We start from the raw sequence: 27,378 nt of genomic DNA on the forward strand, positions 1-27,378 counted from the left end.
ATATCTGGATATAAATTGAACAGAGATAAAAGCAAAATTTTACCTTTAACAAAATATTCTTTTAAGGCTGACTTTACCGCTTCAGGTTTCGCATGGAGTCCCCAGTTCATTAAGTATTTAGGTCTACATTTTACTCCCTCAGTTTCAGGAACAATATCACGATGTATGGAAAATTGCACACAGAGATTGTCCTTGTTAACAACAAAATGCCACCCGTTATACTTATCTTGGTAGGGTCGCCTGGATACTATAAAGATGATGCTATCTCCTATAATTTTATATACAATTTCTAATATTCCACTTTCTATCCCCTTAAAATATTTTAAGAAATTCAATTCCATTTTATCCTTCTTTCTATGGAATAATGAGAAATCACGTATGTCTATATCAAAATTGATCCGCCCAAAATTGGAGGGTGGGGTGAATTTCCCTGATTTTCCCACTTACCATAAATCCTTTTTACTGCATCAGGCTTCGAGATGGCTCTCTGAGCCTCTTATAAATTGTCCTCTTTGGGCCACGCTTGAACAGTCCTTCAATTCCCCATTCTCATTTCAAGAATATCTGTCTTTTACACGTAAGCTGCAGTCTGTATCCACTCCTATAATTAAACATACCTCTAAGATTATATTATCTATTTCCTCCTCGAACTCCAATGATTGGACCTCATTTCTCAACTCCACCATATGGCACAACGTTTATATTTTAATAAATAATAAACCTCTATTTTGGAAATCTTGGCGACAACGAGGTCTGATTTGGGTACTTCAATTGTATGTCCAGGATGAGATAATATCCTTTTCACACGCCAGCAGCTCTTTTGACCTGCCTGCATCTTTCCACTCTAAATACTCCCTCTTAACACAAGCTATCCAAAATGCCCGCGTACATTACACAATTTCTCATCATTCTGCTCCACGTGAGCCTTCACCTGCAGATAAGCTATGCACTCTTCTAATGAATATCTCTATGACTTCTGTCATATATAAATTCTTACATAGCTCACCCACTCCAAGAGAAACAAGCATTTGCAATGCAATAGGTCTCGCATTTGCGAGACTTTGAGCTACTGGCATTGTAAATGACAAACCTTTTATATATGTGTTAGTTTTTAAAACAGATAAATAAAAGGCATTGTTATTTACAATGCCAATTGCTTAAAATTTCGCAAATGTGAGACCTATTGCATTGCATATGCTTGTTTCCCATCCTGTTTACTTTAAAAATGGTTGTAGCTGATACGCAGCGCTTGAACCAGCTCTGGTTTGGACGCTATACCCGGCCAACTCTCTGTAATGAAGACTATGTCTAGATTCTGTGTCTCAGCAAACTCAAGTTTGTGCTTTATTAGTGAGAGTTTATGGTGGAGGGCACAGCCACGGATGTATGGAAATTATGGAAGGAGTAGAGGATCCCGAATAGAGACGCGGAGACAAAACAAAAAAAAACAAGCAGCTGATGGATACTTTAGCCTTAATGTGGCGCACTCGCGCATTTCTTTTGATGTGTACTCGGCACGCAAACATTATTTTTAATTGAAATTGACAACAACGGCGCCTGTGTTGTCAATTTCAATATAAAAAAGAAAACACTGTTTGGGTGCCGAGTACACAACAAAAGAAATGCACGTGAATTAAAGCTCAGCAGGAGGAGGCTGTGGCCGGCGGCCGCCACTGTGTCTGCAGGCTCTTCACCACTCATACCAAAGGCGGAAAAAACGACTATCCGGAGGCACTGCATTTTGTTAGCCGAGGTATCGGGGCAAACTAAAACTCGGAAAAGAGAATAAAAATAAAGTATACATCAACTCTAGGCAGCTCGAGACAGTCACACTGGTAGAATGACTAATCCAATTGTAATAATGACATTTACATCGAACTTCAGCTTCACAGTAGTAGCTGGACAGCATTAGGATTTTTTTACACCAGGACAGTATTGAATAATAAAAAAATGCATATTTTCCTCAAACAAACTGGCTTTGGTAGATCGGAAACGTTCTTGTCAATCCTCAGCAAGTCTCAGAACAGAATAAGCGCCTGCTCTCCTCAGCATCATCATAGACTGCATCTGTACAAACTTCCCTCACACAAGCGTAAAGTACACACGCCACCCAGCATAACGGAACAGTGCCAACTTTTTTTCTTTCTCGTACACATGTACGTAGTACAACATCGAAAGCAACAGTGGAAGGTTTACTCAAAAAAGATTAAATGGAAGACAATCGTCAACTTGTAATGCGGGGGAGAACATCTGAATTTTGTTAAAACATGTCTCAAGCGTCGACTTACACAGTGAATACAAGGGCACAGAGGCACAATGGAGCTGTGCCCACCAGAGAAGTTTATGGTGGAGGGCACAGCCACGGATGTATGGAAATTATGGAAGGATTAGAGGATCCCGAATAGAGACGCGGAGACCAACAAAAAAACACAAGCAGCTGATGGATACTTTCGCCTTAATGTGGCGCACTCGCGCATTTCTTTTGATGTGTACTCGGCACGCAAACATTATTTTTAATTGAAATTGACAACAACGGCGCCTGTGTTGTCAATTTCAATTTAAAAAAAAGAAAACACTGTTTGGGTGCCGAGTACACAACAAAAGAAATGCACGTGAATTAAAGCTCAGCAGGAGGAGGCTGTGGCCGGCGGCCGCCACTGTGTCAATTTCAATTTTAAACAAGCTTTGGCAACGCGGCCGTGACGAAAGTGAAAGTGATCGCAATCGCGATTACGATCGCGTGCAACGGAGGGCGCGTGTGCACGTTCACGTGCACTGTAGCTTTAGGCCACGGCAGCACTTTGAAAAAGCCTCTTTACAAAATGTCTCGGCCAGATCAGCGCAAGCGCTGAATCAGGCGAGACCTAAAAAGTAGGAGGGGGAAGGCAGGGCAAAAAAAGTAAGGGATACAGGCTATGAAAAAGTCTTCTTCTCAGACATATCTACTGGGCATCTTGCCTCAGGGAGGCACAACTTCTCACAATGTAAGAGCTGGGACGAGGAAGGCTAGGACATGGAGTAATAAAGATTACCAGTATGGTATCTGGATATTATCAACACAGCTTTGCTTTGTATACCCTCACCCAATACTCACATGACTTTACATGCTACTCTGATGGTTTCTCCTGTTAGATTGGAGTTTCTTCATAAGTTATTCGTATAACAAACATTCTTCAAAAGGAAGGGCATTTTTTCAGGCAATGTATCAAAGTGTGCTCCAGCAGCGCCATACATAAGACTTAATGTACTGGATATTTAAATAACAGCTAAAAACACTGACAACTGAAAATAATATTGAACTGTTCCTGTTTGCTAAAGTAGTGAGTATAATCAAATCACAAAAGAAATACGAGAATGAAACATCTGAACAATAAATAAATTAATACGGAATAGTGAGGTCAGATGAGAAATGTATGTTACTATAGTTACACACTTTTCTCTACCTTCATTGGGAAACGTGATATAATAAAAAAAGAAATAGAACATGAAACGAGCTAACTTTCAACGCACATAAAAACAAACACACAGTACTCCGAAAATACATTTTTTGATATTAAATTGTTTATGAAGGAATTAATTAATAGTTCTTATACAGCGCACAGCTACTCAGAGAGTGTGCCGGCGCTTAGGCAACTAAAGACAGAAAAGGAGCAAGAAACAACAGGAGTACTACAATCCCTAAAGTTTAAATAAAAATGTTTTCAATTGTTTTTTTATCTTGTTTCCTCTGTGATGGTTCTCAGATGCCTAGGCATCTGATTCCTCATGTTGGCAGCTTCAAATTGGGGGGCTGAGAGTAGACCAGCACTTCTGGAGAGCAGAGTCCTTCCTGGTCTGTATTCCTTGATCCTCTCATTAAGGCACATGGGCCCTTTGTTGTGGATGTGTCAGTCTCAGAGCTGTGTTCATACTAAGTGGCTGGACAGGCAACCAGTGCAACTTCACCTGCAGCTGAGATACCAATGCGTGCTTAAAAATGGTGTAAGGTAGGCGGACCGTCATGTTCTGAACTACTTGAAAACGCTGCAGCACATATTCAGGAAACACAAGTCCATGAAAGATTAATGACTGTCATATGGTCAGTCGGTATAGACAACTGCTGCAAACATCCACTGCGTTACAGCTCAGTGTCTGTAATGTGCAAATGTCATACAGTGACAGACGTCACAGGAAGCTATGAAATAAACCAATCCGAACGTACAGATGGGATACCCTTGCTTAATATACAAACGTAGTGCGTGTACAAAAAGTCTTATTTTGTGACATGAAGTGCACAATCAGTGAATGTGCAGAGGTCATAACACATGAAATACATCATCAAAGAATGTACGGACATAATATGCCAACAGGCCGCCACTGTGTCAATTTCAATTTTAAACAAGCTTTGGCAACGCGGCCGCGACGAAAGTGAAAGTGATCGCAATCGCGATTACGATCGCGTGCAACGGAGGGCGCGTGTGCACGTTCACGTGCACTGTAGCTTTAGGCCACGGCAGCACTTTGAAAAAGCCTCTTTACAAAATGTCTCGGCCAGATCAGGGCAAGCGCTGAATCAGGCGAGACCTAAAAACTAAAGTAGAGCTATCTTGGGAAAAGGATTTAGAAGCCTCTTGGTCTGTGAAGTTTTGGGACAGAATCTGGCTTAAACTTAGGAAGTCCTCTAGAGCTGCGAACACCACACAGACACTCTTTTTTATCTATAACAGGCTCCTACTTTCCCCTTTCACTCTCAATGCAAGACATACTGAACTTTCAGATGTATGTTGGACTTGTACCTCGCCACATGCTGATTTATATCATCTACTCTTTACGTGCACATTTGTTCACAGTTTTTGGGAAAAGGTATGGTCTCAAATTAATTTGATCTTTGGCTCCTGTTACCCTCTCTCTGTTTCACATATCTTTTTGGGTAGTTTATCCCCTATTTGGGTAAATTATGGTTCCAATGTAAAAATAATAGATTTGTTGTTAGCAGTTGCCTTTCAGCAAATAACTAAGAACTGGAAAGACTTTACTAAATTGTCGTATCAAGCATGGTGGTATGCTGTCTGCTACAATCATAGATTGGACACAACTTTTGTATACCCATTGCATATGGCATCCAAACGTTCGGACTTATGGTCGTCTGTTACATTGTTTATTGATGCTAGTGCTCAACGTTCTATGTCTCTCACTCCCTTCCAGCAAGAAGTGCCTAAACCTCCATGACTTCCTTCATATTGATATTGTATGGTTTAACTATGGTCCACTTTGTAGTGCACATCTTAACATAGAATGTAATACTCATTTGTTCACCGATTCTTTATACGATATTGTTATTTTTCCTACAGATGACATGTTTATCCGACTTACATTTATACTCTATGTGTTTATCAAAACTGAATTGCTTTATTTTATGTAATTTTTCTTTTTTATTGTCATTATACTTTCTGTGCTAGTATTTTCCTTTACCTCAATAAACTTACTTTTGAACTAAAAAACGTAAGATCTTTGTTTTTCTAAAAAATCTTGTACGGTAAAGACAAAAGCAGCACAAACGTAATCTATGCGGCATTTCCACACTAACCTACCTTTGGGAGGACCATCTCTACCGATAGGGATGGGCACTCAGGCTATATTTTTTTCTACTTACCCACAGAGGCAGAGGTTTAGGTTTTGTCTTTTTGTGATATGGATGCCTTCTCAAGGGCTTCCCAGCAGAGGAAACCATGTCTACCAGACTTCAATTAGGGATGAGCTTGGTTGACCTGACTCAAGCTCAATCAGCCACACAAATGTAAAACTCTTTCTAAACCAGGGCTTACCTTTTACCTCATTCTTCCCCACTTTGCAATCTAGACGTTTGCCAAGCAAGCTTCATAGCTCTCTCAGAAAGGCACAACCTTCTGTTCCTTGCTGAAACTTGTTTGGGGCAAACTGGGACCTGTGTAGCTCACTTTGGGCCTCATGTAGGTAAATAAATTTTACCGGTTCGTAAATACCGAGCCGTACCGAATCGGTAAATTAGAATCGGTAAGTTATATGTAGGTAAAAATTCGGTAACAGTTACCGATTCGGTAACAGTCGGTAAATACGAATCGGAATTCACCGAATCGGTAAATACCGAGGTGGTATTTACCGAATCGGTAAATACCGAATCGGTATGTACGGATTCGGTAAATCAAATCACATGACTTGACGAAACAGCCAATCCAGTGCAACGACAGGCCACCCAACCAGGAAGTGCCCACACCCAGGCAGGTGTACATCATTAGCCGAAGTGGCCACACCCAGGCAGGTGTACATAATCAGCCGACCCTGGAGAGGCTTGGAGTGCAGAGGAGAGGCAGGGAGCCGTTGCATGTGCGAGCGGGTAAACGAACAGCATGTCCAGCCAGAGAACACAGAAAGACGGAGGGGAAAGGAGGAGGAAGCTGAAATTTAGCCCCAAGGAACTCCAGGTGCTGGTGGAGGAGGTGGTGAAGCAGCACCAGAAGCTGTTTGGAAGGCAATCCCTGCAAGTGCCTGAGGCTGAAAAGCGCAACATATGGCTGGCCATCCAGGCGCAGGTCAATGCTGTGGGAGTGACCCACAGGGACATTGAGGTCCTCAAAAAGCGCTGGTATGACCTCAGGATTGTAACCAAGAGGAAGATGGGCGACATCCAGAAGGAGGCCAGCCAGACCGGAGGTGGAACCAACAGGGCACCTGCCCTCACCGAACTGGAGGAGCTGGTGGCGGCCACAATCGAGCAAGAGAGCGTCGTGGGTCTTGGGGACGCCGACAGCTCTGCCAGAGCCGCAACACACCAAGGTAAGACGAAAGCACAGCAATGTTGCCCCCCCTACCCCTATCCCACATCCCCCATCGTGAAACGAGAATCACACTGCAGTCCACACGTGTCAGTGCAGACAGGCAATGCATTCCGGGAGATGTAGTCAGGGCAACACTAACCATGACGTAAATGTTACAGGGCAACAAGGCATGTCACGCACTCGAGGCACAAGGAGACAGGGGACATATTGGAATGTGAAATGATTTATTGTGACGCTTGCAATGCAGCCCTTCGGGGACACTGAGCCAATGTTGTATTTCTGTCCACAGATGTGACACCATGCAGGACAGGGCATGCTGCAGGAGAGACGGCACACCGGCCACATAAATCACCTCTAGCCAGCACAAGTGCAGACCAGGGAGCAGGCCCACTGGCAGCCGCACCACCAACACAGCCAGCCTCGCCGCACACAGAGCCAGCATCACCTCACCGAGAGCCAGCATCACCACCACCAGAGCCAGCATCGCCACTCATGTTCGATTCACCGGCCACATCTCCGCTTGCAGGTGTGAGAATGAGGAGGCGTCCAGCAGCCAGGCTACGAGCCTTAGACACCTCGTCAGACGACAGCATGGGCCCAGAAGACCGCACCGGGCCCCAGGAAGGGAGCCATGCCACTGTGCCCCACACCTCACAGGCAGCACAGACGGAAGCAAGAGGGCGCCGCAGGTCGCGTGTCCAGAGTCCACCAGCACCCACTGACGGCCATGGTGTCTTCTTGGGGCTCGAGGGCCAAATGTTGAAGCAACAGCGCCTGCAATCAAAGGCAGTCATGTCAGTCCAGAGGCACATGCGGGTGATGAAGACGACATTAGTCAACATGGACACTAACATTAGCGGCATGGCTGCGGGCATTCGGGACATGTCCCAGTCAATCCAGCAGTTGTGCAGCAAATTAGATGCTGACATCGAAGCACGGCGCCGGGAACGCCAGAGACGGGACACCACCAGCAGGGCACTCAACCGTCTGGCAACTGCGACTTCTCTGCTGTGCCGGCGCTCTGTGACGATGCAGGAGGGCCTAACACAGTGCTGCAGCGACCTGTCTCGGGGGATGGTGCAGGTGACAAGTGCACTAGGGGTGCTATTGACTAGTCAGGCGTCGACAACTGCTGCAGGGGATGCTGCGGAGAGCATCAACACCAGCAGCAGCATCACACCCCCCGTCCCAGAAGCACGCAGGAGCAGCAGGCGGCTTGGGGTTGGCTCTAGTGAGGATGCACAGGCCGTGCAATCCACCACTGCAGCGCGTATGCGCAAACATTGATGTGGCCCTGCTTAGCCACTTCCCATTGGGTGACGTAACCCTGGACATACTCCTTGTATAGATGGTATATTGCCAGATTGGCCTGTTCATGTGTTCATGCCGTGGTGCCACATTAAAACTACGTCAGGACTTCTCACAACTCGCTGTGTCCCCTTACTTACTCAGAAATAGTTGCATGTGATCACTGCCCGTCTCTCTCTCCCATCGATTGCAGTTGGCACTCTAGCTGCGTTGCCCTCTGGCTGGCCTGACTCATCCTCGTTGTCCTCAAAATATGTCAGTTCCACATCTGTACCTTTTTTCGTGGCAAGGTTGTGCAGCATTGCACAAGTGGCAATAATCTTGCAGCAGGTGATGGGTTTGTACTGGCGTGCGCCTCCGCTCTTGTGGAGGCAGCGGAACCTGCTCTTCAGTAGTCCAAACGTGCGCTCCACCACATTGCGTGTTGTTTTGTGTGCCACGTTGTATCGTCTCTCACTCTGGGTTGCTGGGTGTAGGTAGGGAGTGAGGATGAATGACCGGCATGCATATGCACTGTCGCCTGGATGAGTAAAAGGGAACCATCAGTAACAAGCCTCTATACACTATGATTTGCAGGTTTCAAGGGGCGTCACTGTTACTTACCTAGCAGGTATCCCTCTCCGAATTCTCCGGCACTCAGTCGTGTGTAGATCCCACTATTCTGGAAGATGTAAGAGTCGTGGGTGCTCCCCGGAAACTTTGCAACTATATCTGTGATGATGTTCCCTGCATCACAGATCACCTGCACATTGATGGAGTGGGTGGACTTCCTGTTCCTGTAGATGTGCTCTGTATCAGCTGGAGGACAGATTGGGATGTGTGTACCATCAATACAGCCGATGACATGGGGGAACTGTGCCATGTGATAAAAGTCAGTTTTTGTTTTCTGCAGTGCAGCCTGTGTGTTCGGGAAGCTTATGTAGTGGTGCATTCTCTGCATCATGGCATCCAGGAACTTCATGAAGAAACGTGACAGGCAACTCTGGGATACCCCACCCACCGCAGCTATCACCACCTGATAACTGCCGGATGCCAACAGATGTAGGCTGCAGAGCACCTGCACATGTGGGGGTATGGCGTGCGCCCTTCTTATTGGATGGTCCAGGAGTGGGTGTAGGTCCCTGATTAAGTCCATGATGGTTTCGGGGTCTAGCCTGTACCTCTCATGTATCTCTGCATCAGTCAGCTGGAATAGTGTGATGCGCTGTCTGTAGATTTGTTCCTCCCGTCGCCACACCCTCAGTCCTGCTGCCTGTAGACGTAGGCGCCTTGCAATGACGTACATAGCGGCCATGTTGTCCACGCTGTTGCATTTTGGGTTTGATTATATGCATTGTTGATGGTTACCACCTGCTTTCAATCCGTGTTAATTACCGACTCTTATTTACCGATTTTACTGGATTTCTTAATTACCGAGTGCTCCTACATGTCATTTTAGATTTTACCACTTCATATTTACCACTTCATGTTTACCGATTCGTTAATTATGTCTTCGGTAAATATGAATCGGTATTTTAGAATTCGGTAAATATGATTCGGTATTTACCGCCTCATATTTACCGAAAAGTCGTTTTTGGACTCCTACATCTCACTTGTCTGAATACCGGTCGGTAACGGCATATTTACCGAAAATCGGCCGTTACCGACCGGTATTTGGCTACCTACATGAGGCCCATAGAGATTCCAAATTATTCTCTTTGCAGTACTTCATTAAAAAGATACTCCATCAGAATATCGACTACAAAATATTATGGCGCCAAACTACTGTGGCAAAATTAATGAGGACCTGAATATCATGAAGGTAGGTGTAGATAGGTTAGCACTGGTTTACTATATTTACCTCTACAACTATGTACCTGGATGACACATATATATTCAAGGTACATGGATGTGTAGTGAAGGATAGTAAATCTATACTTACCTTAGTGTTGTAGCTGGGTGGGGGCTATGTAAGCAAGTCGTGTCTGTCGACTACCACCATGCCCCCGTAAACAAGTACTCTGCCGGCCACCAGATGCCCCCCCCCCCCCCCAAACAAGTCGTCCGTCAGCCGTCACCCCCCACTGCTTTTACATGCACCGGGCGTAAAACTTAGGGTCGTCCTGGGTGGCAGTAGGTCTAGCTACGTCAATGATTTACCTATATGCACTTACCTTCTCGATATTTTGCTCCTCGACATTTTTGCACAATATTTGTGCCCCACAACATTTTTGGCTTCGAAATATTCCATCAAACAACCATGTCTGATATAAGGGAGGAAGGAAGAGAGGGATATCAAGGACAGGGAACTTTTGTTGTCCATGTTTTTCTTTTCTATCACTTTATTGTTATTTGTAGGCCACATGGGCCATGTTGAATATTACAATCTCAAAACAAATAAAATGTTTTATAAATAAAGAAAAAAAAAACAGTTACTAGAAACACCCAAACCACAGCTCTGATCAGAACACGTGATTACCTTTGCTCTCCAGCCATCATCATTCAGCATCTTTTTCCTAAAGCCTTCTTGGAGCTGCTCGATCCTGTTCTGATGAGACATCATCATCGATTCTCTGGAGAAAAAAACAAGCACTGAGAATGCAGAAAAACAGCAACACTAAACAAAAGACCACCAACTACACCGTCGGTTCTAGGCACTTTTAATGCTATCCGTTTTTTTCTAGAGCCTGAGCTAAAATTAAAGTAAATCTATGCAAATGCTACTAATACATGAATCTTTGGGCTTGTTGCTTTTGCTTACAGAAGATTCAGACATTTAAAGACTATTTTTATAAATTCTAGTTCATGAGCGCTTTTTGTGATTGTACGATGATTGGCATGTTCGAGCTGCAGCAGCAAAAAAGGCCAGGGAACTAGCATTTATAGAAACTATTCTATGGGAAAGTTCTCACATTGTCAATGCCCAAATAATTTTTGTCAAGCTTTGTGGTGATGCAACAGATTTAATTAATACTACACAGCCACAAATAGATAACCTTTTCCTCGAAAATTTGAAAGGGGCAACAGTTTTTAACAGGCCTTGAGAAACCCACTAGATTTAAATGTTTGCAGTGTAAAGACTTTTATGGTGTTTAGTAGTAGAAAGGCTTTTAGAAATAAAAAGTCGTCATGTCAGTGACTAAAGTTCTGCAGACTGGCCATCTTTCAGTACTTCCTCTGGTATTAAGATGTGGAGTTCAGATTGATGGTTGTTCATCTCTGGAAGTCCACATGGCTTTTTTGGCCATATTTTCCAACCATCATTCACGAGACCGGCCAATAGGGCAATCTGGGAGTGCCCTAAGTGCTGGTGTGACAGGCCAGTGTTTTGGCTGTTTGCTGGCCTATTTAGTGGTCTGGTGTTCTGTTAATTTCCCTGATACCATTTGTCACAACTTCACAAAATTAAACAAAAAACAGAACATCCATTTCAGTTCCATCTTGGAAAGTTTCAGGGTCATCCATTAAGCGGAGGGGGTGTCCCAAAATGCAATTTTCCCCATGCAATTTTCCATAGGAAAATTTAAAAGCGATACTGCAATAATGGCTGTACGGAAGAACATGAGATTTGGAAGAAAGCGTCCTTTTTGTGATGTGGTGTAAATCTCTTCAGTGGTTATTGAGAATGTTTGAAAACTTAGTATACTTGGATGTTTGGGTTCACAGGAGGCTCTTGAGAGTCCAGTGATCACGCAAATTCACATAATAGAGCAATCTAATTGGCTGAGGGGAGCTTCTTTCTCCATCGACCACATCGCTCCCAAGGGAACAAAAGGCTCCTGCAAACTCGTACAGGAGCTTGCGCTGAGATTAACTTGCCGCAACATGAACAGAAATGTTGCAATAGCTATTTCAGGACGTGGGAGCTCATGGGACCTTACATATTCTTTAACTTTAAAAAACCTTAGAAAATCACTGAAAAAAACTAAAGTTAAAAAGACATTATGGTTAGGTGCAATATTCTCTTACTGTGCATTTAAAAAAACAACTCAGAAATTCACTGACAAAAAACAAATGTTGAAGTGATGTTATACTGTCAGTTTAAACGTAACGTTTTAAACAAAAAAAACACTTAAATTCAACTGTTCTAGGTATTTCAAGTAACTATTATTCACGGCCTCGCCTTGCACTCCTTGTGACCCCACATACTACAAAATTCATGACACATTCCATGACATCATTGATGACATTACTGATGACAGCTGAACTGACATAATTGACAATAATCCTGTGCATGGCAGGGGCGCGAGTTATAGTTGCTTGAAATAACCTTTGTACTGCTCACAGGCTGGTGCAGAACAGGTGGAAAGGAAGATAAAATAACTTAGCAGATAGTGGCTCTGTCAGCAGATTAAAGGTAGCATTATTGGCAAAGTTGAAGTGACATTTCCCTCTATTTATAGGAATTGTGGCGATCTTACTGCAGTTGTGGAAAAGTGTTAAACAAATAAACACATGAAAAAAAGCATTCCTTTCCCCCTTACATTCACATTATGCAGTGTTTAGGAATCAGGAATTGAAATTTGGTAGTTGAGCCCCATAGGACCAATCAATAGTGCACATTTCTTTGAATGTAATTCACATTTTAGCTGGCAAACACTGCAGTCTGATTAGTAATGGGCTAATGGGGTAATTTATACTTTGGTAGGCCGTAAGCCAGCTCTGGGTCAGCAGAGATATTTTCCTCCGCCCCAACCCTGCTTAGAGAACAACCTGTCAAGCAGGCTGGGATTTCTTTGCTGAAAATGCACCAGTTGGTGTCGTGGATGCTTTTTATGAAAAGCAGAATGTTGAGAGAGATGCATATTGGTGAACCCGACTCAGCATTCAATTTTATTTATCAGAAACAAGCGCACAAAGTGGGAGTTTACTTCGAAATGCAAATGACAATAACCACATGTAGGAAGCTGTCTCTCTATATAGTGTACTAAAACAAAGAACACTGTGCAGATTTTGTGGTAGTGTGAGCTAGCAGTTAGGCTTATCAGAGAGTAGTGCTAAGCATTTTCTGTACTTACAGAGTGAGACACACTCAAGAATAAAGCGGAGACATATCTATATATTAATAGTATCGATTTTTATCGACACCACAACAGGCAGGGACTTTTCTTCCTGAATGTTACAGCCATTGTCTGTATTTCCAGCCTGGGACCCAGGCAGGGGACCGATGCATCAGCCTCAAATAAGAAGCACATCATAATGCATGAAAGACTACTGCCCTGTGGCAAATGGCTATCCATGTTGGGTGTAGCTCTACAATTAGTCAATCAGCGGTTCTCCCACCTTTAGATGAGTCAGCAGGGCAGGAGAACAGTCAATTTACAGTTCTCATTTTGAGCCAAACTCTAGCGTACCATCTAATGGTCTTGTTTAGAGTTTGGCTGATAGGGTACCCAACCACAAACATAGTGGAGAGGCCATTTTGCCCAACTGACTATCAAGCTGTCAAGCAGAGCATCATGCTTTTGCCAGCAGAAGCTTCACACCGACAGCCCAATGGACTTTGGGCCATTGGTGTAAGTACGTCAGACCATCCATCTTATTTAGGATGGACATTATGATGTACTTTTTTTCTGCTCAGGTACCACCAGGATAACACTCACAAACATGTACAGAAAGCAAAAACCTCACCCCGCTAGAACATACTTCTAGGGATTCAGAGTAATTTGCGTTTTCAAAAACAAACTCCCACTTTGGAAGTTTGTTATTAGGAAAAAATGGGTTTCTGAGCAGTTGCATAAAACATGGCTTCGGTTCACCGAAATTTCACTGCCTTCAGCTGAGCTGCTGGGCGGCGTCTGCTCTGAAGGCATAGAGATCCCCACCAGGCAGGTTGCGACCTCTAGATATAGTGAGCTGTATGTCCATTTGGCCAGCAGAGCCCATCATTCGGCTGCACTGGAAGAATGAAGAATAGGCAGCCTGGGTCTAAATGCTCAACAAAATATTTTCTTCATTAGAGGAAAAGTTTACTGCAATCGACAAGGCATTAAAGGACAACTTCACAAATCTATTTTTAAAGGTGGGGACATTATTCCTAGCAGGTTTCATACTACGATTTGAATAGATTGCTTTCTTGTTGGGATTTCCTAAAAAGCTTCAGAGGTACTCATTTAAGCTACCACAATTGAAGATTTACACGAGCACCCCTTATGCCTTACAATTACTTCTTTGATGGGCAATACAGCACAATAATGTGGATTAGCAAATCAGATTTATTTTTTTTCTATGCAGGGAAATATTTTTGCGGGTGGCAAACTGTTCATTCTCCCTACATACCCTAAAATATTAATATGTTTGGGGAACGCTTAGACTACATTCAAATTCTTCTGCTTTTTAGTGTACTTTTACACACGTAATTGGGATGGAAAAAAAATACATGCTGACGGTATTGGAATGACCACGATGTTACAGGTTTGTTAGTATTAGTTGCCTCCTTAAAGGCAACTCCACAGTAAATGAAGAGTTGCTCCTCTGCCTCTCCAATCGCCTATGCGTAGAGGCAACTCCACTCCGTTCCTGGGAAAACCCATGTCATACCTTTAGCAGGATTTCCATGGTAATACATTCCATCTACTCCCCCCTTTTCTGCTGAAATTTACAGCAAACGTGTCTCTTCTACTTGCCTTAGACAAGTAGCTGTCAGAAGCACAAAGACACCCAGTTTGGGTAGCTGTGCACCATATAACATCTCTGAAAAAGCAAACATTATAAAAATCATCTGATAGCACAAATATGCACAAATCCATATTCTATGAATCAGCATCTGCCATTTACAACTACAGTTAAGTTTTTTATGCTCCTAACTTAAGGTCCATTCCCAAAGGCATTTCATCATCACTCAACTTATTTTGGTTTACTGTACCATAAAAGTCCATAATACAAGATAATAAATATACCTAAAAACATTATAATACAAATCTCAACTCATTGCAGAATAACTACATTACTTGTCAGAAGGCTATCACAATACTCAGGCAAAAGACCATGGAACAAAAACCTCAAAAAAAGTCATTAAAAGTGGGCTCATTAAGGGTCTACTATGTCACCCCAATTATCTGAGTCTTTGCCTAGAGTGGGGAGCTCAGATATGCTAAATGAGATAGATAAGCTAAAATGGTGCACTATGTTAACGGATAAAGTATAATTTGTAAGACATAAAACCTAGATATCATTTTGCTTGTGGATTTCTCCCTTTTTTGTAAGGAACAGTGGTCCCATTTAAACAGAATAAAGTGACATACCGCAATTAGTACAATGAAAAATTGGGTTTTATGTTTAAAGACAATGCAAAAAATACTAGTAAATTACAGTAAAATAGTAAAGGAGAAAAATAGAACAGCGAGTGAGTTGGTGGCAGGGTAAAAGGAAATCAGCCGATTTCCGGTACCCAGGCAAGTGATTAAAAGGTGACTTTTTGGTGCACAAAGGTAAGTATTAACACAAAGTCAATAAAACATTTCATACTCCAACATTCCAGATAATAATACAATGGAGTTTAGAAATGGTTGTCGATGACGTTTCGATCCCTGTGCGAATAATGGGATCTCTTCAGGACAGAAGGATGACAAAATTACCTGGGGGGTAGCCTGGTAGGGAGGGGAGAGAAATAAATACGGTTGCAGAAATAGGAGAAAAAGTTAGAATTAACAATTAAAAAGGCGCGGGGAGGGTGAGTTGGGTGGAAGGAGAAGAGTGAAAAAATTGTGAATAGTGAATCTTAAGGTATGAAGTAAAACGAGAAGGGAAGGAAGAAGGGTGTATCCCTATAGTGGTGAAAGGACCAGTGAATGGGAGAGGGGAAGTGAAAAGGAGAGAAGATTGCGAGAACTTACGGTGTCAAAATTGAGGAAGGGGATCCAATAACTGCCACACAAGGTGGGGAAGGTATGAGGCGCAATTGCGTCCGGTCAGAGGAGAGTTATCGGCATCAGGACCTGACCTGGTTAAGGGTAATGAGTCCCGAAAGGGCGGGAAATGGTCGCGAAGGATCTGCGGGGAAGCGAAGAGTAAAATGAAAAGTTGAACGGATGGGGGGAGCTACGGGCATGAGGCGGGGGGTGCTGCGAAGGCTTACCAGGTAGGTCGTAGAGATCCCGGAGTGAATCGTAGGTAAGGCTCGTCAGAATCGGGCGAATGCGGGTTTCGAGTCCCGGAGAGCGCTAGAATGAAGTCCCGAACAAGTCGGGTGTTCCGAGGTCGAGGCGTGTTAAAACGCGGATAACCTGCGGGAAGGAGTAAGGGGTTATGAGCAGGGTAGACGAGGTAGGGTGCCGCAGGACATGGTCTACGGAGGGCAGCGAGGACTCACCAATTGAAGACGCACGGTTCTGGGATAAGGGTTCCAGCAGTATGGACGATGTGAGGGATGTGAAAGCTCGTGGAGTGAGAGCGATGGGAGGGCCTAATGCAGACAGGGTTAGAAATAGTGCCGCCCAGTAGTAGAGAGAGAAGAGGGACAGACAGAGCAGGCGAAAGCGGTGGCCATGATGGAAGGATAGGTATTACCCATGTTAGGTGTGTTAAGGGGAGGAGTGGAACAACAGTGAGGTAATCAAAGGGGAAATAGTGAAAACGGGATGAAGAGCCAGAATGGGTGCGGCCCTAGGCCAGGATCAAGAGATAGGTGTAGGAGAGAGGGGGAAGTGAAGGGGATCAGAATAGGGAAATTAAGCCAGATATGTTTCTTAACACCAAATGCCCCCGCACACCGGTCATTTACACTTTACCCAAGATACATAAGAACCCCACCACCCCCCGGGTCGCCCTATTGTATCCGGTTGTGGCTCAATTTTGGAACCACTGGGCAGGTACATTGACCACTTTATCAGAGATTTTGTCCCGACTACACAATGCTACATTAAGGACACCATGGCTATGGTTAACCTTATAGAGGGGCTTCCCTTCAATCCCCTCAGTAACCTCCTTTGCACCCTCGATGTGGAGGCACTCTACACCAACATTCCCCATGATGAAGGTATTGACGTCATCCGTTCTACCCTTAACACTGGGCCACAACCCCATTCCGTCCCCACCTCCTTCATTACTCACCCCCTCAAGATTTGCCTCACTAAGAATTTTTTCCTTTTTGACGGAACCTTTTACCAACAAGTGAAAGGTACCAGTATGGGAGCAGTTTTCGCTCCAAATTTTGCGATACTCTACATGGATTGGCTAGAAACAAACACAATACTATCCCCCAACAACCCCTTCAGGCCTCACATCTTAGAATGGAAACGCTACATCGATGACATTTTCCTTATCTGGAACAGTAATACAGCCCACCTCGCCCAATTCCATATCTGGCTTAATCATCCCAGCAATGGCCTCAAATTTACAGTCAACAATAGCAAAGAACAAATAGCATTTTTGGATCTATCTATCATTGCTAACAATGGGGGTCTATACACCACCCTTTACCGAAAACCCACCGAGAAAAACACTCTTTTGTCATATAACAGTCACCACCCCAGAGCCCTTCGCGACTCACTTCCCTACTCACAATTTTTGCGTATACGGCGTAACTGCTTCTTTAAACAAGATTCTTTTTCTGAAGCTAACCTGCTACTGAAGAAATTGACCAATAGAGGTTACCCACGCAAACTAGTGAAGAGATCGCTCAAGAGAGCCTGGTATTGCCCTAGGGAGATTCTACTCACTCCCAAGGATAAGAAAAATAACGACAAACTTGTGTGTGTCACCACATTCACACCAATTTCCAACGTGGTGAAAAAATGTATCAACAGGCATTGGCCTACACTGAATGCTGGCAATCTTAAAATAGAACTCCCCCTGTTTGCTTTCAAAATGAACAAGAGCATTAAGGACCATCTAGTCAGGGCCGCACTTCCAGAACCTAAAAGGGACCCCACCCTAAGAACCTTCTGTAATCTACCACCCTTGGTAGGCCATTTCAAATGTACCAGTTGCAGCGTTTGTTGTCTCACATTGGACACTAAAACATTTGTGCATGGGAATATTAACATCACCCTGAGTAACTTTTCTAATTGTAACACTAATAATGTTATATATGCCATAACCTGCCCTTGTAATCTGATCTATGTGGGGCAAACAACGCAGAAAATCAGAGTCCAGATTTGCCAACATAGAAGCAGAATCCGCTGTAAGACCGCTAATGCACCTCTTGTCGAACATTTCACGCAACTCAATCACACTGAGGAGGACATGACATGGCAGATTATCAGTGTGATCGTACAGTCGACAAGGAACATGAACATAGCGGCTGTCCTCAACAAGGAGGAACTAAAATGGATAATCCGCTCTGATAGCCATCACACAGGACTGAACCGACTTGAGGACTGGTCCAACTTACTTTAAATCCCTGGCATTTCTCAATTGTGCTGTATACTGAGCCTTTTGCTAATATTGAAATGTCCATTGTACCCACTTGTATATACTGAGCCTTTTCTTAACTTTTCCATGCCTGCTGTACCCAACTCCTTCTCTTTTCCAATTCTTTATACTATTCCCAATTTTATACTAATTTCCCTATTCTGATCCCCTTCACTTCCCCCTCTCTCCTACACCTATCTCTTGATCCTGTCCTAGGGCCGCACCCATTCTGGCTCTTCATCCCGTTTTCACTATTTCCCCTTTGATTACCTCACTGTTGTTCCACTCCTCCCCTTAACACACCTAACATGGGTAATACCTATCCTTCCATCATGGCCACCGCTTTCGCCTGCTCTGTCTGTCCCTCTTCTCTCTCTACTACTGGGCGGCACTATTTCTACCCCTGTCTGCATTAGGCCCTCCCATCGCTCTCACTCCACGAGCTTTCACATCCTTCACATCGTCCATACTGCTGGAACCCTTATCCCGGAACCGTGCGTCTTCAATTGGTGAGTCCTCGCCACCCTCCGTAGACCGTGTCCTGCGGCACCCTACCTCGTCTACCCTGCTTATTACCCCTTACTCCTTCCCGCAGGTTATCCGCGTTTTTACACGCCTCGACCTCGGAACACCCGACTCGTTCGGGACTTCATTCTAGCGCTCTCCGGGACTCGGAACCCGCATTCGCCCGATTCTGACGAGCCTTACCTACGATTCACTCCGGGATCTCTACGACCTACCTGGTAAGCCTTCTCAGCACCTCCCACCTCATGCCCGTAGCTCCCCCCATCCGTTCAACTTTTCATTTTACTCTTCGCTTCCCCGCAGATCCTTTGCGACCATTTCCCGCCCTCTCGGGACTCATTACCCTTAACCAGGTCAGGTCCTGATGCCGATAACTCTCCTCTGACCGGACGCAATTGCGCCTCATACCTTCCCCACCTTGTGTGGCAGTTATTGGATCCCCTTCCTCAATTTTGACACCGTAAGTTCTCGCAATCTTCTCTCCTTTTCACTTCCCCTCTCCCATTCACTGGTCCTTTGACCACTATAGGGATACACCGTTCTTCCTTCCCTTCTCGTTTTACTTCATACCTTAAGATTCACTATTCACAATTTTTTCACTCTTCTCCTTCCACCCAACTCACTCTCCCCGCGCCTTTTTTATTGTTAATTTTAACTTTTTCTTCTATTTCTGCAACCGTATTTATTTCTCTCCCCTCCCTACCAGGCTACCCCCCAGGTAATCTTGTCATCCTTCTGTCCTGAATAGATCCCATTATTCGCACAGGGATCGAAACGTCATCGACAACCATTTCTAAACTCCATTGTATTATTATCTGAAATGTTGGAGTATGGAATGTTTTACTGACTTTGTGTTAATACTTACCTTCGTGCACCAAAAAGTCAACTTTTAATCACTTGCCTGGGTACCGGAAATCGGCTGATTTCCTTTTACCCTGCCACCAACTCACTCACTGTTCTATTTTTTCTCCTTTACTATTTTACTGTAATTTACTAGTATTTTTTGCATTGTCTTTAAACATAAAACCCAATTTTTCATTGTACTAATTGCGGTATGTCACTTTATTCTGTTTGAATGGGACCACTGTTCCTTACAAAAATGTACCTACCCTCGGTCCCTTCTGACTCCTAGGGTCTCCTTGTCTTTTTAACTTGTATTGTGGATTTCTCCCAGCAGGCCTTGCTCTATTATTGATTACTTTCCTGTGTTCATTACTTCATTTGGACCTTATTTCAACTTTTAAAAACCCCAAGGGTTCATCGGAACATTAAGAAGGCATAAACCAATTAAACGCAAGTTAAAATCCTTCTAAAATGTAAAAACATTTGGTAACGGAAATGCGCTGTCACACAACGTAATTTATTACTTTCTTGTCCCCCAAGACCTAATATCGAAATCGAGAGCCATAGCTACTTAGCACAGGAAGCAGTCTTACTTCACGTACTCACAAATGCTATTCACAGACCTCCAGCTGGAGATCTCCTCCTTTGCCTTACCAATCGCTTGTCTGTAGAGATCTCTGCCATGAGCGTGTTTCTGTACTAAATGTGGGATGGTAAGAGGGAGTGACAAGAAAATAAGCACTATTTGCTACAAAATGGGAATGGTTTAGGGAGGGAGATATAAATAATAAGACACTCCCACATAGGAATAAAACAATTGCTTTTACCATCCTTGGTGAAACATAGCATTGACTGCACCACCTTAATAGAGGAAGAGGAAATCAGCATAGCTTTCATCACAGAGTGTTGGACAGACCACGAGTCAGGTCCAGACTTGGTTAAAGCCACACCGCCTGGCTATCTTGTTCATACTTTAAACAGACCTCATAAGAAGGGAGGCGGGCTAGCAGTTATTTATTTAATGTCATTAAGCGCATCTTTTGTTAACTCCTCCATGGAGGGATGCGAAGCGCTGGACTTCTGCTTCCGTCTCTCTCATCAATACACTTTCAAAGTGACTCTTATTTATAGGCCACCTGGTCCCTGGAATCAATTCTTGACTCAAGCATGCAATCTGCTAGAAAGCGAATTATGCGCCGACTCCTTCACTATTCTAGCTGACTTTAATTTCCAGTTGGAAATTGATACAGACCCTGACACATCCAGCTTGCTGAACCTTATGAACAGTTTAGAACTTAAGCAACAAGTCATGGGGGTGACACAAAAGGCCGGTCACACATTGGACGTTATTTTTACCAATAACACGCAGCTGGAGTTTATAGATCTCCTCCCAGTGGTCTGGTCAGACCACAAGGCTGTGTTGTTCAAAGTGACTTTACCTCATAGGGGCTTGAAGAAATCAACAAATAAACCTTCGTTCAGTAGAGCCTGGAACAAGATAAAGGCTATTGAACTACAAGACCACTTAACTTCATCTTTGCCTTCCTTGCCCACTAATCTTGACGATGCTACTGTCGTACTTTAATATTCGGGACCGCGTAGGGGACAGGGCCCTACCCCTGTCTATTTCGGTATTAGCGAACCGCAAATGGTAAATGCGGCATGTACGAGTGCTTTATATATCGTTCTAGCTGTGAATGCACTGTGTACACGTTATTCTGCTTCACTACGCGGGTTCCATTTTGGAAGCAGTGGCCATCTTGTCATTGCCCTCACATAGGCTATAATGGAGTAAATACGGGCCTCACAGTACATGGGCTTTCCCTCTGACTTCTCTGTGACCTGGGCAGCTGGCCCTGCTGCCCCGGTTCAGACCGGTCTCACGAGCTCCCCTTCCTCTGTCCACCTGTGATTAACATCAGGGCTTGACCCGTCATAAAACCCTTTCATTCTACACAATCCCCCGGCTAATCTCTTCCACACCTGCTTGTTCCTGCTTTATGACTTGTTTCCCAAAACAGGAGATGCTCATGTTTATTGGGGGGTCTCTTTACATCAAACGTGGGATCTGAACCTTACTGTGTAAATCATTGTGGGCTGGCCGAACTGGAATGTGGGATGGTCATCATGACTCTGCTTTTTCGTTTGTAATGTATACCTTTATATGGCCATATCGTAAACCAAGGAATGTGTGCCTGGAGCATGATATTTTGTACTTAAGGAGAAGTCCGTTCCCATGATTTTCAGCAGTCTCCTGAGAACATACACGCTGTTGTACTTCTAGGATACCTGTCATTGGTCTGCAGCCAATAAACGAATCTTTGACTTCACCCAGAAGACTCTGTGTTTCTGTAGGTCCGGAACAGGGTGAACCCAGAAGTCATAGGGTGTGTACCCCTGCACCGCTGGGTCTAAAATACCCAGTACTTCAGTTTGGCGCCCAACTCGGGACGATTTCAGCGGTACCAGTCCAAGCCAGAGGTTCGTGAGGAGCTTCGTGTGGAAATTCCGGAGGAAGGCCGCCACTTCATCGACCCCTGCATGTCGACGTGGTCCGAAAGTCTTTTCTGCGAGGTTCTCCGCGTCCCGACGGCTACGAAGGACTGCTGCCCTGATTAATCGACCTGTTTTGGACCCTTGACGAGTTTTGAGAGAGAGCGAAACAAGCGAGAGAGTCTTCTGGTGACGCCATCGATCAGCAATATTCAGTTAAGTATAAGTGGAGCGTCTCCCATTTGTTTTAGTATCCTTCGGGATCATTTGAATTGGTACTTTGGAGTTTGCAAACGCCAAAACCAGAGGACTCGTGTATTCACGAGAATATCGTAATCGATAATCCTTTGACGTTTGGATCTAGACTAGTGAGCGAAGATGCCTGGTTCTGGACTATTTGGTAGATTATTCTGTTTGGGTTGTGGAAAAGATTTCCAGCTAGAGGAATCATGTCCGGTTCCTCCGGTTGGAACTCCAACTTATGAGCTCTATGTGAAACATGGCGTAGGCCCCATTGCATATAACGAAGTGTGGATCCACTACACCAGGAAAGATGGTGTTTTAAAATGGCCCCAAAATGGTAGTTTTGATACCGATATTTTAGATAACTTAGAAATTAAATTGTTTAAGAAGAAAGCCCGGCCGGCGATGTTTGACTCTTTCCGCTTATGGCGAAAGGAAGCCAAACAAAAGGAAATTAAGTTAGCGAAAAAGAACAAGAGAGAGAAAGGTATGTCGGTAATGCAAGCAGCTGTACAAATTAAAGACAATGAGGAGGAGCAAATGAGTGAGCAATTGCACAGACAGCGTAAGTTAGGGATCGACAAATGTTACCCAGCTTTGCCACATTATAAGCAGAATGAGTCAGAAGAAAAGGAGAAAGATCCCCTGATGTCACATTTGTTGAGTTCGCCACCCCCGTATGCTCAGACTACCACGGCGCCTCCACAGCTTGTAAATATGCCGCCTCCAGTGCATATACTGCAAGCCTTGCCGCAACCGCCAGTTGCTTTGCAGCCAGTTCCTATTCCTGTAGCGCAGCCCTTTCAAGCGCCGCCAGTTGTGCTTCCAACTGCACCCGCACTTCCTGCGACTTTGCTTAATCCAGTAACTGCGTCCCCTAACACTTTTCCTTCCACCACTCCAGTACCTGTCTCTACATCCTCTTTTCTTCCCTCTGTTTTTCCCCCTGTTCTCGCCTCAGCTTCTCCTTCGGCGCGACAGCGCTTAGCTAATGTGGTTACTACATTAATGTCTCCTCTCTTTGGGTCATCTGGTGCAACTCCTGGTTTACAGCGTAAGCAATTGCGTAGCCAATTGCCTAACCCCGATGAGAAAAAGGTAATAGATCACATGGCGCGTAGATGGATCGTTTTCCCTTCACTGTATGATGTGGAATCAGTTGTCAACACTTTCCATCAATGGGATGCCCCTAAACAGAGATATGTGTTCGAGAAAATGTGCGAAATTCTCTGTGAAGAATTGGAGGATAGTGGTAGAAATCCGAACCCGCAGGAGTTGTGTAGAGTGAGGTTCGATTTTGGAACTGGTATAATTGTGGACCACGAAGTAGATAAAGCAGTTGCAGTTGTACTGTCCTTAAGGAATGACGATTGCCAACAGTCATTGTTTGAACAAGATGTCCTTGTGGGGAAAAAGGCAGAAGCGCGACAATACCCTATGAGAGAAGTTCCCCCGGTATGGAAGGAAGCGGTTGCAGCTGTCGGTGGTAACCCCGCTGTGGCAGCGCATTTCCAGCGTGTTTGGGTGCATGTTCCATGGAAGCGCTCTGAGGTGTTAGCGCTTAAGCAGTCCTTACCTGATCCCCGTAAGAACCCAGCAGGTTATTATAAGGAGTTGTCACAGACGGCAGGGTCATGCATTATGAATCTGGCCGACATAGACATGTTGTTTGGTAATGTTGTTCCACAGCCTCTATGGGGATCAATTCGTAATGTAGATCACAATGCAGAACTAGGGGATACATGGACTAACATTGTTGCTGCTGACGCTAGACAAACTGGTGGTGCGAAACCAGAACCTTTAGTAGCTGAATTGCCTGGCAGAATCATCACATATATGAAGACAATAATGCCGGCGATGCGCGTAAATTGGGATAAGCTATCTGCATGCAAGCAGAAGAAAGATGAGACAGTGTCAGACTTCTTTACTAGGTTTGAGGAAACGTTTATTGATCACAGTGGGCAAGATATGAGTACTGAGGGTGGCCAACGGCTGTTTGTGGATAAGTTTGTGCAGAATTTACTTCCTGACCTGTGTAAAAAGTTAAAAGATTCAGAAAGTTCTTGGGCTGTTTCTTCTTCAGCGCAAATACTGGCTACTGCACAGTATTATGAAAATAGAGATAAGGACGAGAAAGATAGAACAGAGAAGAAAACGAAGGAACTAAAGACAAAGGTCCTTTTACAGCAGGCCTATCCGCCACGTGGAGGTCAGAATAATTATAGGCAACCCCAAGGTGTCTATCACCAACCCCAACAGTTTCAGAACAATCAGCAAATGAATGGGTATTACCAACCACGTGTCCCTGTAGGTCCCAACCAATGTTCATATTGTAAAGAGGAAGGTCATTATAAATACAGTTGCCCTAAATTAATGCAACGGAACGGTAATGCGTATGGCGCAAGAGGTAGGGGTGGTCAGCAAGCTCCTAGAGGCAGAGGGCGTGGAAGTGCTCCCCAGAACGCGCGTCCTCTGCCGCCTCAAAGTACCATCAATAGCTTTGATCAGCAAGCTAACGCGACTAGTAATACGGCCCAGTATTATAATAATGATTATTATGCAGAGGACGGTGATGCAGAAAGTAATGATTACTAGGACAGCCATAGACAGAGAGAGGGAGTTGTTTCAGTGCCAGTGGATCAGAGTGGACCGTATGTTGAGGTGACTACAGCAAATGTAACGGAGCCTTTTCTGCTAGACACTGGTGCTGCAAAGAGTTCAATCATGCATTCAAAATTCCCTGGCGCACCTTTGTCTGGCGAGATAAATGTTTCAGTAGGTTTTTCTGGCGCCCCAGTAAGGAACCCGATTTCTAGTCCCATGTCACTTTCTGTTGGACCTTGTGAGCTGAAAGCACCCCTGATCCTGACAACGGGTTGTGGTGAGAATTTGCTGGGATTAGATTTGTTGAAAAGATTACACGCTACACTGTATTGTTCTCCGTCAGGAGTACAACTTACATTAGGCAAGAAAGTGGTTTCCCCAATGTACTTGTCTAAAAACACGATGCCACCTGAATTGTCATCCCTTCCGGATGCCCTTTGGGCTACTGGTCCCAATGATGTGGGCCTCTTGGAGATACCGCCATATGTGGTGACTTTAAAGGCTAATGTCAGACTGCCACGTATTCCCCAGTACAAGATCTCTAATGAAGGGCAGAAAGCATTGTTAGACATTGTCAGCGACTTAATTAATAAGGATGTGATTGAGGAGACAAGAGGCAACGTTTGCAATAGCCCGATTTTACCTGTCTTAAAACGGACGGACCCTTCACAGCCACCTGTTTACAGATTTGTGATTGATCTTAGAGAAGTTAATAAGATTGTTGTGCCACAGTTTCCGGTTGTCCCCGATATAACTGCCTTGTTAACGATTATTCCAGCCTCTGCTGCATGGTTTTCAGTGATCGATTTAAAGAATGCTTTCTTTAGTATCCCAATTGCAGAAGAGAGCAGAGATATTTTTGTTTTTAGTCTGGGAGGCCGAAGCTTCCGCTTCAAACGCGCTCCCCAGGGCTACTGTGAGAGTCCATCAATATACAGTCAGGCTCTGAAAGCGCAGCTTGATGCACTTGTTTTACCTAGTGGCGCTATCCTGATTCAATATGTGGACGATTTACTGATCGCTGCGGATACTGAAAAGATCTGTAAAGAAGCCACGTTATCACTGTTGCGCCATTTATCCGCTTTCCATCACAAAGTGTCTCTCTCTAAGCTGCAATATTGTCGACAAGAAGTGACCTACTTAGGTCATCTCTTGTCGAAGGATGGAAGGAAACTGACCCCAGAAAGAATTCAAGCCATTGCACAGTTGAGTATGCCAAAGACACAGAGAGAAGTGCGTGCTTTCTTGGGCATCACTTCATACTGTAGGCATTGGATCCCTAGTTTTTCTTTATTGGCGAAACCTTTGTTAGCCTTAACATGCAAAGACACGCCGAATCCTATCCCATGGTCTGAAGAGTGCCAGAAAAGTTTTGTGGAATTGCGCAATGCATTATGTTCAGCACCTGTGTTGGGTACTCCCGACTACAGTAAGCCTTTTACATTGTATGTTCACGAGAAAGATGGATGTGCGTTGTCAGTGTTAACACAGCCTTTTGGCGACAGACCGCGCCCCTGCGCATATTTTTCATCAACCTTGGACCCTGTAGCGAGGGCATTGCCAAGCTGTCTGAGAGCGACAGCTGCTGCAGCGATGTCTATCCAACAATCTGCTGGTTTGGTAATGGACAACACATTGATTGTTATGGTTCCACACGCTGTAGACACATTATTAAATAGGACCAAGACACAACATTTGACTAGTGCGCGGCTATCAGGTTATGAACTTACACTGTTAGCTAATCACATACACATAAAGAGATGCAATACGCTGAATCCAGCTACATTGTTGCCAATTCCAGCAGACTCAGATGAGATTGAGCAACATGACTGTCTGTTCAGGACAGAAGAAGAGACGAAAGGGAGAGTAGATTTAAAGGATACTCCCCTGACTGAGTGTGATGGCACTTTATGGGTAGATGGTTCATGCTTCAAACTCCCTAATGGTGACACGACTGCTGCATATGCTATCACGACTTTACACACAGTCGTAGAAACTGCACGAGTGCCACATAATTCGGCCCAAGCAGCAGAATTAATCGCCCTCACGAGAGCATGTGTGTTGTCTGAAGGAATGAGAGTGAACATATACACAGATAGCCAGTACGCCTTTGGCGTGGCTCATAATTTTGGGCGTTTGTGGAAGGAGCGTGGGTTCCTGACGTCGCATGGAGCTAAAATTCAGAATGGCAAGTTGGTGAATGATCTCCTTGAGTCACTGACCCTACCGTTGCAAG

General features: G+C 44.4%; 1 protein-coding gene across 3 annotated transcripts in view; it reads right to left on the minus strand.

Moving 5' to 3' along the window:
- Positions 1-27,378, minus strand: part of LEKR1 (leucine, glutamate and lysine rich 1) — a 775,178-nt gene that overhangs the window by 135,402 nt on the left and 612,398 nt on the right. For all 3 annotated transcript variants that reach the window (XM_085634762.1, XM_085634761.1, XM_085634764.1), the window contains one exon: positions 10,561-10,654. In XM_085634762.1, the coding sequence (XP_085490888.1) occupies positions 10,561-10,654 (94 nt within the window). The remainder of the gene's footprint in view (positions 1-10,560; positions 10,655-27,378) is intronic.

Source organism: Triturus cristatus, chromosome 11 (assembly GCF_964204655.1).
Source record: "Triturus cristatus chromosome 11, aTriCri1.1, whole genome shotgun sequence".
In the NCBI taxonomy this organism is placed as follows: Eukaryota; Metazoa; Chordata; class Amphibia; order Caudata; family Salamandridae; genus Triturus; species Triturus cristatus.